General features: G+C 44.7%; 1 protein-coding gene across 2 annotated transcripts in view; it reads left to right on the top strand.

The window, feature by feature from the left end:
• Positions 1-16,190, top strand: part of TBC1D7 (TBC1 domain family member 7) — a 40,809-nt gene that overhangs the window by 16,342 nt on the left and 8,277 nt on the right. For both annotated transcript variants that reach the window (XM_069730804.1, XM_069730805.1), the window contains exon 4: positions 1,497-1,684. In XM_069730804.1, coding sequence (XP_069586905.1) covers positions 1,497-1,684 — 188 coding nt within the window. The remainder of the gene's footprint in view (positions 1-1,496; positions 1,685-16,190) is intronic.

Below are 16,190 nucleotides of genomic sequence, written 5' to 3'. Positions count from 1 at the left end.
TCAGCCGTCACTACAGTGTGGAGGCTGCATTGCTTCTCCTCCAGCTCTGGAGAGAATGTACCAGGTCATTACAGTCCTAGAAGCCCACCCCCTACTGATTATCAGCAGCATGACACTCTTGGTCAGATCTTCTTATTCCAGCTGCCTGACCCCCCTACTGATACCATTTTCTGATGAAGATTTCAGTAAGAAGATCACACACATGCATTAAAGAAGTTGTCCAAGTAGTGGACACACGCCACGTTTGGCCCCAATACAAATTAATCTTATACTCGCCTCCTGTGCCGGTGCCATTCCCACTGTGTCGGCACTTGCTCTCCCTGGGGCTGCCGTGTTGTTGCTGTGACATGTGACCCCTGGTGCCCAGTCAGCGCTGGCGTCACTGTCCCCGCCTCCTGTCGAATAGAACATGAAGAGGAAGTCAAATCAGCTGCAGCCCGAACTTCCTCTTCATGTTCGATTTGTCCGAAATCGGGGCCAATGATGCCAGGGTGACCTGTCACAGCTCTGCATGAGAGCCTCGGGACTGCGAGTGCTGACACTGGCGGAACGCCGCCGGCACGGGAGGCGAGTATAGGTTGGTTTTGTTTATCAGGGCCAAACATTTAGATCAAGAAGGGGTTGTCCAAGTAGTGGATCATCATAAAACATCTGATGGCGCACTACTCAAATTGCCTAACGGCTGCAGCCAATCACGGCCTGTGGTCCTGTTGCTGATGGAACGGTAGCATCTGCCCTTTCTGTGTAAGCATAGACCACAGAGCGGCCTGTGCTGGATTCAGGTGTCCGTAGGCGAGTATCACTTAATGTTTACTGCTCCAGGCCGCCTGTAAACTGTTGCCCTGACAACTCCTTTTAACACAGCCATTGATTCCTAGTTAGATGTTGGGTGACACTTTCCTATATCAGGACACCTTTACGCGTCTACATAGAAACTGCCACAGCTTTAGCATCACTCATCTTATAACCCTTTCCTGACATCGACAGTACGCGTGCAGCAGACGTCAGATGTTCATGTATGGAGCAATCTCTGGAGCTGAGCTTGCTCCATAGAAAAGAAGTCTGGCGGTTATACAGCTCTCATGGAGCAGCAATCGGGGCTTGCTTAAGTGCCCGCTGTTTAACCCCTTAGATGCTGCTGTCAATTACTGACAGCAATATTTAAATAGTACCTTTCAGATGGTTCTCGCCCATCCCCCCCTACCCTATCGAAGTTGCCAGTGGTCACCTGAACGCTCCCATTTTTGCTCTGTACGGTTATGAAACACGTAGGCGGTTGTTAAATTTTACCATATATCACAATACAAAAAGTTAGTCTCCAGGGGGTTAACAGTGGCTGAAAAAAAAGTAAAAAATACACATTTGTACTTGTCTGTAAGAGTCATATATTTAAAATTGTGTAACCCATAGGGTAAATGGGAGGGAAATGTATTTTTTTTTTCTTTTACGTTGTACGATCATTTTAAATTGAGTTCTGTTTTATTTTTCTATATAAGGAATCCTTCCACCCCACCAGGAGACTCACTCTGCAGTGCGGGTGTACAGGAAGGAACAGTTTGATGATGTTCACCACGCTCTCGAGGTTATTCGCTTCATCGATGAATCCACACCCAAGACTGAAGTGTTCCTCTACATGTACCAGCTGGAGAGCGGACGGCTGTCTAGGAGTCAGAAGTACACTCTGGTGAGTCTTAAAGTTTGACTTAAAAGGAATACCTGTTCTTGCTCCTAAACCAGAACAGCTGGAAAATGGTCTTTTTTTTTTTTGCACTCAAGACAGGAATAATCGTGGTAGCCCTACTGGCTCTTGTGCTCATGGGTTATTGTTTTTCTTCTCTGACTTTTATTTAAAAAATAAAAAATAAAAATTTACACTACAACAAAATGACGCCAGAGGTGGCGCATGCACAGTAGTATTTAACTCCTGCTGAAAGTGTACGTTTTTTTTTTTTTTGGCCGCAGCAACAAGGAGCAGGCGACAGTGCTACCGGAACACAATGCCGCCACCATGTTGATGGTGGTGTTTTGTTTTGTTTTTTTCTTTGAAACACAGGAAGATAATAGACACTAACCGATAAGAGAGAGTGCGCAGGCACCACCATATTGAGTGACATGTTTTTTTTTCAAATACACACATTAGTATATTCATTATGCAAACTTTGGGGCAGGTCAGTGAGGGATCACTGTCTGCATTATCAATGTCTAATCAGAGCACCACATACACCACCCCAACAGACCCGCCCTACGGCACAAGCTTATCATTAACTCCAAACTGAAAATAAATATTAAGAAACAACCACAAGACAGATTTCATCAACCCAGGTATCATTGTAATCAGAATAACGGCGCCGACCTGACACTGTCTGTAGGTTACTGAGCACAATCCTGCCGACAGGTTCCCTTTAATGTGTGTTTTTCTTAATTAAAGTGCAAACCCAATTCTAAAAAAGTGTGGATGCTGTGTATAATTTATATAAAGCAACAATGCGGAGATTAGGAAATCTCTTATAGCCATATTTATGCACAACAGAACACCGATCAAAAGACGAAAGGTAGACCGTTTTCCATTTCGTTTATGAAAAAAAAAAAACATTTAGAAATTGATGGCAGAAACGTCATAAAAAAAAAAAAAGTTAGGACAGGGCCATGTCTACCATTGTATAGCGCCTGTTCTTTTTAGAACAGTCTGGAGGTTACTAGAACAACTGCAGGAGTTTGGGAGAGTAATGTTGTCCCATCCTTGTCTGATGTAGTATTCTAGATCCTCAATAGTTCGAGGTCATATTTGTTTTTGTGTTTCATAATATGGCAATTATTTTCTATTGATGAAAGGTCTGGACTACAGGAAGCCAGGTCATCACCCATACTCTTCTTCGGTGAAGCCGTGCTGTTGTGATGGATGCAGTATGTGGTTTAGCCTGGTCTTTCATAGTCTGAAATTTGCAAGGTCTTCCCTGGAATAGTTGTCTGGGTCAGAGCATGTTTTGGTCTAAAATACTGTTTAAAATACTCTGCGTTGGTGGTGGCTTTTCAGATGGTTAAGCTTCCCATCCCGTAGGCACTAATACAACCCCAGAACCTGAGAATTACAGGCTTTTGAATTGTACGCTGATAACAAGCTGGAAGGTCCCTTTCTTTCTGCGTCCGCAGCACACTGTATCCATGGTTTTCATTAAGAGATATATGCCTTCTTATTTACATATTCAGACAATGATTTCTGAAAATACAGAGCTCCTGCAGTAAGGGTATGTGCACACGTAGAATGGTCCACTGCGGATTTGATAAATCTGCAGGGCAAAAATGCTACAGATTTTTTTGCGGATTTCACTGCGGTTTTACACCTGCGGTTTTCTATTGGAGCAGGTGTAAAACCGCTGTGGAATCCGCAGAAAGAAGTGACATGCTGTGGAATGTAAACCGCTGCGTTTCCGCGCATTTTTTTCCGCAGCATGTACACAGTGTTTTTTGCTTCCCATAGGTTTACATTGTAATGTAAACTCATGGGAAACTGCTGCGGACCCACAGCAAAATCCGCATCGTGTGCACATAGCCTTATTTGGACAACCGAATCGTCTCTCCTTTTAACGCCAGTTTTCACTTTCATGACCAGGCCAAATTTTTCAGTTCTGACCACTGCCACTTTATGATAATAACTCTGGAACGCTTCAACGGATCCCTATGATTCTGAGACTTTTTTTTCTTCACGATACATTGTACTTCATGATAGTGGTAATATTTGTTCGATATGACTCGCGTTTATTTGTGAAAACACCAGAAGTTTTGTGAAAATTGTGCAATTTTTAAACTTTATTTTATTTTTCTTGCCCTTACACCACTTAAACTTTGTTAGGCAGTTATAAGGGTTAAAAGTTGACCAGCAATTTCTCATCATTCCTACAAAATATACAAAACCAATTTTTTTCAGGGACCGCCTCACATTTTAAGTGTCCTAGGGCCCTATATGTCAAAAAATACTTATAAAAATTCTAAACACTGCACCCCCCCAAACTTCTCACAACCACATTCAAGAAGTTTATTAACCCTTCATGTGCTTCACTGGAACTAAAGCAGTGTGGAAGGAAAAAATGAACATCTTTCCCACAAAAATTTAACTTTAGCCCCAAACTCTGCGTTTTCACAAGGGCAACAGGAGAAAATGCACCATAAAATTTGTTGTGTAATTTCTCCTGAGTACACCGATGCCTCATGTGGTGGAAAACTACTGTTTGGGTACACGGCAGGGCTCAGAAGGGCAGCAGCGCCATTTGAATTTTGGAGCCCTCAATTGTCTGAAAAAGATACTGGACGCCGTGTTGCGTTTGCAGAGCTCCTGACGTACCTAAACAATGGAAACCACCCCTCAAGGAATTTATCTATATGTGTGTTGAGCACCTTGAATCCACTGGTCCAAAAATAACATACTGATAGGGATTCTAGATTGTAAGCCCCATCGGGGACAGCGATGATAATGTGTGCAAACTGTAAAGCGCTGCAGAATGTTAGTGCTATATAAAAATAAAGATTATTATTATTACTGGTGCTTCGCCAGAATTTTACTACATTGAACTGTGAAAATGAAAAAAATATATAATTTTCCCACAAAAATTTTGTTTTAGCCCCAAATTTTGTCATTTTCACAAGGATAACAGGAGAAAATGGACCCCAAAATTTGTTGTGCAATTTCTCCTGAGTACACCAATATTCCATATGTGGTCAAAAACTATTTATGAGGCATAGTGCAAAACTCAGAAGAGAAGAAGTGCCATATTGTAGTTCAGATTGGTTTGAGGGTGCCATGTCACATTGGCAGAGCCCCTGAGGTGCCAGATCAACAGAAACCCCTATATGTGAACTCATTTTACAAATTACACACCCCTCCCATTCATCTAGGGGTGCATTGAGCATTTTGACACCACATGTGCTTAACCTAGTTTTATAACATGGGGCGGTGAAGAAAGAATTACATTTTTACCACTAAAATGTTGTTTTAGCCCCAAGTTTTTAATTTTTATAAGGTCTAATAGGGAAAAATGTACCTACCTAAGTTTGTTGTGCGATTTCTCCTGAGTACTTTAATACCCTACATTTAATTGTGAACTACTTTTCAGGCACAGTGCAAAGCGCAGAAGGGAAGGAGTGCCATATGCCATATTATAGTGAAGATTTCACTTTAATGATTTGCGGGTGCAATGAGCCACTGGGATAGCCCCTGAGATGCTAGAACAGCAGAACCATCCACCACCCCCATCACCCCTCATAAGTGACCGAATTTAACAAAGTACACCTTGCGATGAATTCATCTAATAGTGCAGTGATCATATTGACACCACGGGTGTGTCAGTTAATTTTATACCATTGGGCAATGAAGAAAAAATAATTACATTTTTACCACATTTTGTTTTAGCCCCAGACTGAAAATTTTCACATGGGGAAAATGGGTAAAAATGGCACCAAAATCTCTCTATTGCTTCATTGGGGGTCACCGGAAACCAAGGGTGTATGCTGCTGCTGCTACTACACTATGCACAAACAAAGTTAAGGTACCTTCACACATAACGATATCGTTAACGATATCGTTGCTTTTTGTGACGTAGCAACGATATCGTTAAGGAAATCGTTCTGTGTGACAGCGACCAACGATCAGGCCCCTGCTGGGAGATCGTTGGTCGCTGAACAAAGTCCAGAACTTTATTTCGTCGCTGGATCTCCCGTGGACATCGCTGGATCGGCGTGTGTGACACCGATCCAGTGATGTCTTCACTGGTAACCATGGTAAACATCGGGTTACTAAGCGCAGGGCCGCGCTTAGTAACCCGATGTTTACCCTGGTTACCAGCGTAAAAGTAAAAAAAAACAAACACTACATACCTACCGCTGTCTGTCCCCGGCGCTCTGCTTCTCTGCACTCCTCCTGTACTGGCTGTGAGCGTCGGTCAGCCGGAAAGCAGAGCGGTGACGTCACCGCTCTGCTTTCCGGCCGCTGTGCTCACAGCCAGTGCAGGAGGAGTGCAGAGAAGCTGAGCCCCGGGGACAGACAGCGGTAGGTAAGTATGTCGTGTTTGTTTTTTTTTACTCTTCGCTGGTAACCAGGGTAAACATCGGGTTACTAAGCGCGGCCCTGCGCTTAGTAACCCGATGTTTACCCTGGTTACCGGCATCGTTGGTCGCTGGAGAGCGGTCTGTGTGACAGCTCTCCAGCGACCAAACAGCGACGCTGCAGCGATCCGGATCGTTGTCGGTATCGCTGCAGCGTCGCTTAATGTGAAGGGGCCTTTAGCTCCTTCTCCGCAGTGTACATCCCCCTCCCCCCCGACTGGCACTAGGTTAATCAGTTTTAGCTTAGTGTCAGTAGGAGGTTGACATTTCTTTTTCACTAGATCCATATCTACCTCGGTTTTCGGCGTTTTCTAGTAACGTCTCTTCTTTTTCCAATGGATCTTCTCCTATACCTCTGGAGGGATGCAGTGTGAACAGTCGCGCTGTACTGCCACCCCGTATCCTCATGTCTAGCTGTCTGGACCCCAACCCCTAACACAGAAGATTGTTTAGGTGACTCCTAACTTTGGTCCTGGCCCCTGTCTCCTAAACACTCGCCCACTAGAGCCTGTCTGTTTCAGGAGGCATGGAAGTCCCTCAATTTAAGAGGCTCGGACGTCTATTGATGGTCTTCTATGGAGAGGTAAATCTTTTTCTCAGGTTCTTGTCCAGAGGTGTTGAGGAGAAGGTTGAGGTAAGGATGAAGAAAGGAAAGAATGAAGATAAAGGATAGCTTTCCCTTATTTTATTTAGGGAAGGCACTGGGGACGAGCAGCGCAGCAGGGATCGGGGGCGCAAGGTTACGGTACTGTTAACTTTGTGGCCTCCGTGCCGCCCTCCCCTGCTTCATCAGTGAGCATTTAGTTCCTGGCTTTAGCACGGCCTAGACTCGGCATCTAGCTTTGCCCCTCTTCCCAGCATCATCGTGCAGGCTTTTTTCATGCCCCCTCATCTTAATAGCTCCACCCCTTTCAAAACTTTGTAGGTTAGCTCTGCCCCTTCTTGGAGCTCCCTTGGTTAGCTTCACCCCTTTTCTGAGCCCCCAAGGTTAGCTCTGCCCCCTTTTCCCGGCCTCATCGTGCAAGTTCTGCACAAGCCCCGCTTTCCTCCAGTGGCCCGGAATCTCCATGTGCTTTTCACGCTGCGGGCCTTCCTCTTCCTCCCTGCGGTCACCATTTGCTGGCATCGGAAGGTAGCTTTTCTCTGCAGGAAGTCCTGCATTTACTCCTGCAACTGTCCTGGAGCTCCCTCTACAGCCTGGAACCAGACAGGTCCTGCATCTTGTTAGTAGCTCTGCTCTGCAAACTGACACTCTCCTCAGCATATGTCCTTCTGTCCCCTAACCTTCTGGCACCAGTTAGTGGGTCTGCTTGTTATCATGCCTAATCCTAAAGGAGAGTGCTCTCACCCTCCTGCTTCTTCCTCTGCTCTTATCAGACACTTTGCTCTTCATGTAATTGCAAGCTCCCTTCAGGCCAGTCCTCTCTTCTCTCAGGACTGCAGCAGGCCCCCCCATGCCTGCTACCCAGGAGTCCCCTACTGCCCAGGAGGGAGTGGAACCCCTAACCTAGCGTGGGTTACCTCTGTCATAATCTGTGGCGGACCTCACTAGGGTTTTGCAGACCACGGTGTCTGCTCTTGACATGTTGCCCCTTCATGCCTCTGCCATTGCTAGCTTATCGCAGAACTCGCCAGCTGTGCCTACCAACTAGGGCCATAAGAGATCCAGGCAGGAGTGTGGATGACTCGGACCTGGATTCTGACCAGGCCTCTAATATGAGAGACATGGTCCTGTTCTGAACCTCATTGTAGCGGTCAATCAGACCTTTAACATTATGGATACCGCTACGGAACCCGCAGAACAGGCGGTTTCATTTAGATGGTGGTGACCATCTCCTAAGGTCTTTGCCATACAGGGAGAATTTGAGGAGTTACTTTCCAGTGAATGGGAAAACCCGACCAGATGCTTTCAAAAAGGGAAGCGCCTCGGCATCCTATATCTCTTTGCCCCTGAGCTAACGGAGAACTGGAACGCTTCTCCAACTGTGGACCCTCCAGTCTCCAGACGATCCACCACCACTATCATACTGCTTACGACTGGTGCATCCGTCAAGGACACCAATGATAGGATCATAGCCTTTTGCTAAGTCCGCCTTTGAAGCGGCCGCTTCTACGTTGTGCCCTGCTTTTGCCACCACCTGGGTGTCAAAGTCCATAGCTGCATGGGCTAAACAACTCTCAGGGCATTCTTTCTGGAGCCCAATCGGAGGAATTGGCTGACTTCGTGGACCAGATTTCTCATGCAGGGAAGAACATGGTATCCGCCTCCCTGGACGCCGCTTCATGTGCCAGGTTAGGAAAAGAGCTTCTTTTAAACCCACACCCTCCTGGCTTTACCGTAATGCACAGGCTAGATCCACCAGGCCTAGACCTAGCAGATCTTACTCTTTATGACTCATCTCCAGATTCCAGGGACTCTCCCAGGCTTGGCGGCCGTCTCCGATTTTTCAGTGTCGTTGGCTCGCCTCGGTAGAGGACGCATGGGCCAGGGAGGTTGTATCCTCTTGATACTAAATAGATTTTGTTTTGTGGCCCTGAGATCGATTTATTTGAATACCGTCCTCCAAGAGATGCTTCTCTGGTTCCGGGGTTCTTCACGTCCATTACCTCCCTTCTCAGATAAGGTGTCATCTGTCCCGTCCCAGACCAGGAACGGTTCACAGTTTTATTCGAACCTATTTGTTGTGCTGAAGAAGGACGGCGCAGTTCGACCCATCCTTGACCTAAACTTACTGAACAAAAGGGTCCGTCTGTGACATTTCAGGATGGAGTCCCTTTGTTCAGTAATTGTTTCCATGGAGTCGCAGGAGTTCCTGTGCTCCATAGACATCCAGAACGCCTACCTCCATGTCCCCTTTAAACCGCTCCCAGGGTTTTCACAAAAATCATGGCAGCTTTAATGGCCAATTTGCGGAGTAGAAGTCTAGTGCTCATCCCATACCTCGGCGACTTTCTCATCAAGGCTCCGTCCTTTTATCAGACCCACGAAAGGTCAGTCCATTGTTCTAGACACCCTGTCCCGATTCGGATGGCTATTGAACAGGGCAAAGTCTTGCCTAGGTCCAACTGAGCGCCTCCTTTTTCTAGGCATGCTGTTCAGCACCCATCAGATAAGAGTTTTTCTTCCCAAGGAGAAAAGAGCAATCCTCCAGCAGGGGGTTCTCTCTCTGCAGTGTCCTCGGCTTCCTTCCTTCCGCTCAGCCATGGCGGTCCTGGGAAGGATGGTAGCAGCGTCAGAAGTGATTCCTTTTGCAGAATTCCATTCAAGACCGCTTCAGCAGGCCATCATATCTCAGTGGAACAAGTCTGTTCTTTCTCTGGATTTTCCAGTTCGGCTCTCCTCCCGAGCCAAACAATCTCTCAATTGGTGGCTGTCTTCCCCTCTCATCTTCCAGGGTCGGTCCTTCCTTTCCGTTCACTGGCATGTGGTGACGATGGATGCCAGCCTTCTCGGCTGGGGTGCGGTCTTTCGCCACCTGACTGTCCAAGGTCGTTGATTGGCAGATGAATCTTCTCTGCCGATCAACATCCTCTAGATGAGGGCCATTCTTCTGTCCCTCCGTCACTTGGAAAGGCTTCTCGGTAGTCTGCCGATCCGAGTTCAGACGGACAATGCCACGGCGGTGGCATATGTCAATCACCAGGGAGGAACTCTGAGTTCCATGGTGATGGCTGAGGTATCAAAGATTATGTTATGGGCAGAGGTGATGGTGGGCGCCGATGCTCTGGCAATACCCTGGTCACGGTTTGTTTTTCCCTATTTGTTTCCTCCCTCTTTTTCCAAGGCTGTTGAAGAAGATCAAGGCGGAAGGGGTGTCGGTAATTTTGATTGCACCGGATTGGCCCAGGAGTTCTTGGTTCGCAGAGATCATCAGTCTTCTCGTGGATGCTCCCTGGAGGCTTCCAGACAGACCAGATCTTGTGTCCCAAGGACCGATCTGCCACCAGAATTCTCGGTTGCTCAATTTAACAGTGTGGCTGTTGAAACCGCGGTTCTGAAAGCATCGGGTTTTCAGATCGGGTGATTCAGACCAGAAAGCCGTCGTTGTCCCGGGTCTATTATTGGACTTGGAGAGTCTATTTCAGCTGGTGTGAGTCTAATCACATACCGCCTATGTCCTTTGCTCTCCCTTCCATTCTGGCTTTTCTCCAAGGTGGATTTAATGCGGGTCTGGCTCTTAGTTCGCTAAAAGGCCAGGTGTCTGTGCTTTCTATTCTTTTTCAGAAAATCTTATCCTCCCATTCTCAGGTCAGAACTTTTCTCCAAGGAGTAGCGCATGCTGCACCCCCGTACCGGACACCCTTGGACCCCTGGGACCTCAGTCTGGTCCTGGAGGCCCTTAGGAGTTCTCTCTTTGAACCTCTCTGAGAGGTCTCTCTGTCCTTTCTATCTTGGAAGGTGGTGTTTCTTGTGGCCATCACGTCCATTAGGCATGTCTTGGTATTGGCAGCTCTTTCCTGTCGCCCCCCCCCCCCCCTTCTTTCTTGGTTCTCCACCAGGACAAGGTGGTTTTGCGGCCTCTACCTTCTTTCCTTCCCAAGGTGGTGTCCGCATTTCACCTAAATGAGGATATTGTCTTCCCTTCTTTTTTGCCCGGCTTCGTCTCATCCTCTGAAGCTTTCACTGAACAGGTTAGACCTGGTCAGGGCGGTGTGGGTTTATTTGGCTAGGACCGCCCCCTTTAGGAAGACTGACTCTTTGTCATTCCAGAGGGTTCGCGTAGAGGGCTGCCGGCCTCCAAGGATACGATTGCTCGCTGGATCCGGACTGCAATTTTGGAGGCATACCGGGTTAAGAACAGAGCGCTTCCCCCTGTGATTAAGGCACACTCTATTCGGGCAGTGGGCGCCTCCTGGGCGGTTCACCATAGGGCATCTGCCCTGCAACTCTGCAAAGCGGCAACCTGATCTTCCATCCATGCGTTCGACAAATTTTACAGGGTCCATACCTATGGCAGCCTAGGTAGAAGGGTCTTGCAGACGGCAGTGGTGAGTTCTCCGACCTGAACAGAGTTTCTGCTGTTCCCTCCCCAGGGACTGCTTTGGGATGTCCCATGGTTTCCTGTGTCCCACAATGAAGCGATAGAGAAAACAGGATTTTTGGTTACGCACCGTAAAATCTGTTTCTCTGAGCCTTCATTGGGGGTTACAGCACCCTCCCATGTTTATCAGCTCTGATTACTGTTATATTGTTACATTTTTGTATTGTGTGTTTTCTTTCTCTTTTACATGTTGCTTCTCCTACTGCTTTCTCACTAACTGATTAACCTAGTGCCAGTCGGTGGGGTGTATACTGCGGAGAAGGAGCTAACTTTTTTTGTGCATAGTTTAGTGGCAGCAGCATACACCCATGGTTTCCTGTGTGCCCCATTGAAGGCACTGAGAAACAGATTTTACGGTGAGTAACCAAAATCCTGTTTTGTCACATAATTTCTGTTGAATGTAGAAATACCCCATATGTGGCTGTAAGTGCTGCTTAGCCATACGTTGATATTTGGAGTCCTATTTGCCTCCTCACAGATTTTCCTAGAATAGTTTGCAGACTCCATATACAGTGTCCCTAAATGTTAGAAGAGCAAACTACCCCTCAAGTGACCCCATTTTGGAAATTATACCCCTTTTGGGACTTTTTCTACAGGTGTAGTGATGATTTTGACTACATGGATGTTTTCCAGTAAAGCAGCAGCGGATGTTGCTGAGTGAAAATTGCAAATCTACTGTTGTTGTGCCCAGTATGTTGTAGTGCTTAGTAATTTATAGTGCCCAGCTTGGCTTCTGGAGACAAGCACCCGTAAATTACGGTAGGTGGGCTCTCGTCGCTACAAAAATGCTGTGTGGGACTCTGAAGGGATAAGGTGACATTTTCAGAGCTACCATTTTTATTTACATTCGTCTTTTTGTTCGGCATATGATAAAGGCTGAGGTGACGCCACGCTCCCTCACCTAGAAACTGCAGACGGGGAGTCCTTATCGGGCGTTTGGCGTGACCGCAGCTGCTCTTCATTGTTCACCCCTCCAGTCTGGGACACGACAGCAGTGTCTAGCTCCATGCTGTTATCAGCCAGTCTCCTGATAATAGCTGATTCTCTGCAGAGAACAGGGGGCATGGCCACATCCCCTCTTCATGGACTGGCTGTTACTCACAGTGGGGGGGGGTTTGAGCTGCACACTAGTGTATGATGTACCGTCCCAGATGGGAGGGGGAAGCAGTGAGGAGCAACTCCTGTCACACTGAATTACAAGGGTTCTAAAGATAATAAAACAGCACTGGGCCTCTCATCTTTATAGTTTCAGGGCAGGGACAGTGAAACAATTTTTATCTCCTCAGATTATCCATTGAATTTATTAATACGTTGCGTGGAAGAATAGCAGAGGAACTCTTTACGTTCTGAAAAGATGCTTTAACATTGTTACGGAATGTAAAATTCAGCTATTTACTAAAGCTGATGTTTTCACCACCTTCCTGACAAGGCCAATTTTCTGTCTTTGATTTTTCATTGTTTTCCCCTCCCCTTCTTCCAAGATCTATAACTTTTTTTCTGCCACATAGACAAATAAGGCCTCGTTTTTCATGAAATGAGTTGTACTTTTGAATTACACAATTCATTTTACCACATAATGTACTAGAAAACGGTAAAAAAAAAGTGTGGTGGACTTATGAGAATAAAGAAACTGGGGGTAGGTGGTATTGTTTTTATGGTGGACATTGTGTGATAAAAATGACCTGGCAATCTGATTTTCCTCATTGGTACAATTATGGCAATACCAGATTTTGTTTATCCCAGTAGTGGAAAAAAAATCAAATTGATCGCGCCATTCTTTTTTTTTTTTTTTTTTTTTTTTTTTTTTTTTTTTTGAGATCCGTAACATTTTCTTTTTTTTGTCTATGTTGCTGGGAAAGGGCTTCTCATTTACGAGGCAAGACGTTTTTTGATTGTTACCATTTTGGGATTACATGAGATTTTGATCACTTTCTCCAGCATTTTTTTGTATGGTCTTGTAGTGATTAAAAAAAAATCCCAAAGAAGTTACCAATCGAGTTAGTTTTATATTTTGATAGATTGTGCTTTTATGGACATGACGGTATGTGTATATATATGTATATATATATATATATATATATATATATATATATATATATATATATATATATATATATATATATATATATATATATATATATATATATATATATATATATAATTACATTTTTTTTATTTTTGGTCTGTGATGGCAGACCTGGGGGTCTTCAGTAGACCCCTAACTTTCTTTTCAACCCATCAGCGACCCGAGATTATGTCGTGGTGCAATCTATGGGTGCATAGAATAATTGCCCCCCCCAAGACTATTAATGCCACTGTCAGAGATTGATCTGCTCCACCCGTGACTGTTAACCCTCCGTCACATACAACTGATCTGACAGGCGCTTCTCTTTTACTTTCATTTCTCCTTCCTCACCAGATTGTGAGGAAACCCCCTCCCTCCAGGTAGTCTCCTGTCTCTTGAAGGTCTGTGAAACCTGATATCACAGTTGGATTTCAGAGCTTCAGGGGAGAGGATATAGCTGCACAGATCTCTCAGGCTCATTGTATGTGAATACGTCACATTCAGTAAGGTTGGTATTTTATGTTTTTATTCATCACAATAGTTTATTTAGCTTGTTTTATGAATGTATAGCACAAAATGTGAGGATATTTCATAGAAATAAGGGAGATTTTATAAAAGAAAGTGTGCTGCTCAGACATATACAGTAGTTCCCTAACATATTCCTTCTCTTGCTTCAGATTATCTGCTGAAATGGAGAGGAAAATGTACAATTTATCCAAACAACTTGATGTTGAGGAAGTAACAAACATGCTGTTAGATGATAGAGACCTCACACTGAATGAGGATTTAGGAGAGGAAAGTGAGATTGATTCTCATGATGAGGTGGAAGAATGTGTCCTGGATTCTGAAACAGAGCAAGATGGTGACAGTGGTGAGGATGAAGAAGTTGGATCATATTATATTGGAAAAGATAAAAATACTAAATGGAACAAGAAGCCATTCCAGAAAAAACGTAGGGAACCTTTAAACATTATTACTCACCTTCCTGCAGTAATAGGAACTGCACGTAATGCAAAAACTGCAGTTGAATGCTGGAACAGTATATTTACAGATGACATTCTGGACTCTATTGTCACATATACCAACCAATATATAGACATTATAAAGGACAAGTACATCTGCAACAGAACCATCAAGCCCACAGATGAAATAGAACTGCGTGCTTTTTTTGGATTACTGTACCTTGCAGGAGCTTATAGGGCAAATAGACAAAGTTTGGAGGAACTTTGGGGTAAAGATGGGGATGGAGTTGAAAAATTTAGCCTTGTTATGTCCATAAACAGATTCAAGATTCTAATTCGTTGCCTTCGGTTTGACGACAGAACTACCCGAACCGAACGCAAAACACATGACCGACTTGCTCCAATTCGTGATATATTTCAAAGATTTGTTGTAAACTGTAAACAAAGTTATTACCCTGGAGAGAATCTCACTATTGATGAAATGCTCCCTGGTTTTCGTGGTAGATGTGCCTTTCGTCAATATATTCCATCAAAGCCAAACAAATATGGAATAAAAATGTATGCCCTTGTTGATGCCAGTAAGACCTACACTTACAACCTGGAAGTTTATGCAGGAAAACAACCAGAAGGTCCTTACTGTGTGAGCAACAAACCCATTGATGTTGTAAAAAGACTGGCTGAACCCTTATTTGGATCGGGTCGCAATATTACAGCTGACAATTGGTTTACAAGTTGTGATCTGATTGATTATCTGGAAATTCAGAAGCTGTCATGTGGGAACTGTAAGAAAAAACAAAAGGGAATTGCCGCCACAGTTTGTAAGTGTGAAAGAGAGACAACAGTACAGCAGTATGTTTGCCTTCCATAATGGAAAGGCTTTAGTTTCCTATGTACCACATGCCAAAAAAATCGTACTTCTTCTATCAACACTTCATGATGATGCTGCCATCGATCCTGGGACTGGGGCAGAAAAACCCCCGGAGATAATTACATTTTACAATGCCACCAAAGGGGGTGTGGATGCAGCAGATCAGATGTGCTCCACTTTCAACGTCAGCAGAAACATCAAACGCTGGCCAATGGTCATATTTTTTGCTATGTTGAATTTGGGTGGTATAAATTCACAAGTAATTTATCTTGAAAACAAGCTTGAACCACTCCGTAGACGATTGTATCTGAAAAAATTGGCCCATGAACTAGTACTTGGAGAGCTACGCAGGAGAAGCGTGAAAACAATCGGTATCCCCTCTCGCCTTCAAGTTCAGCTCAAAAGGTTCCGCCCAGAAGATGATGGTGAAAAGTCACCATCTGCACCACCTCACAAAAGAAGGAGATGCACCACCTGCCAAACGGAAAGCGGAACCAGAAGGCTTTCAAATTATGAATGTCTCAAATGTCATAAAGCAATTTGCCTGACACATGCAAAAATGGTGTGTAATTCTTGCTATTTGCTCTGCAAGTGTGACTTTTCTGGGGAAACCTCAGCATCTACTTCTGATTGAATATGTTTTTAATAGTACTTAAGGTACCTTAAAATTAAGTTTGTGTTCAAAAATTTTCTTTGTACATTTTTTTGAGAGAGTCGAACTGGGGACTATTTGGCAGGAGTTTTGAAAAGTTTGTATTTCATAGTTATTAGTTTTATGTTAAGTAAATGTTTTTTTTTGCAACTGATTATGTGTAGTCTCTTTTATTACATCCCTATGAAGGTCACTGATCACTTTTAGAGCACTGAAATTGCAAACATTAGATATTATAGGTATTTTTCCAGCAGGCGCCTGACAGGCACATTGTATGTGAACTCGTTAGTCCGAATATTGTATGTGACGGAGGGTTAAAGGCAGTCCCTGGCTGTGTGTCACAGCCATTATCTGCTGGGAAACGCCCTTGAGCCCGCTCCATACACCCGTTCCCCACTTTGGCCGTACATGTACGACAGATGTTGGGAAGGGGTTGTCTCATGTTCCTACATTTAGGAGCATACCACTCCTCTGCCTCTCACCCTGTTTGCCCATAGGTGATGTG

This window comes from Ranitomeya imitator, chromosome 6 (assembly GCF_032444005.1).
Source record: "Ranitomeya imitator isolate aRanImi1 chromosome 6, aRanImi1.pri, whole genome shotgun sequence".
NCBI classification, from domain to species: Eukaryota; Metazoa; Chordata; class Amphibia; order Anura; family Dendrobatidae; genus Ranitomeya; species Ranitomeya imitator.
The sequence above is the reverse complement of the archived record's forward strand: the minus strand, read 5'-3'. Positions and strand labels throughout refer to the sequence as shown.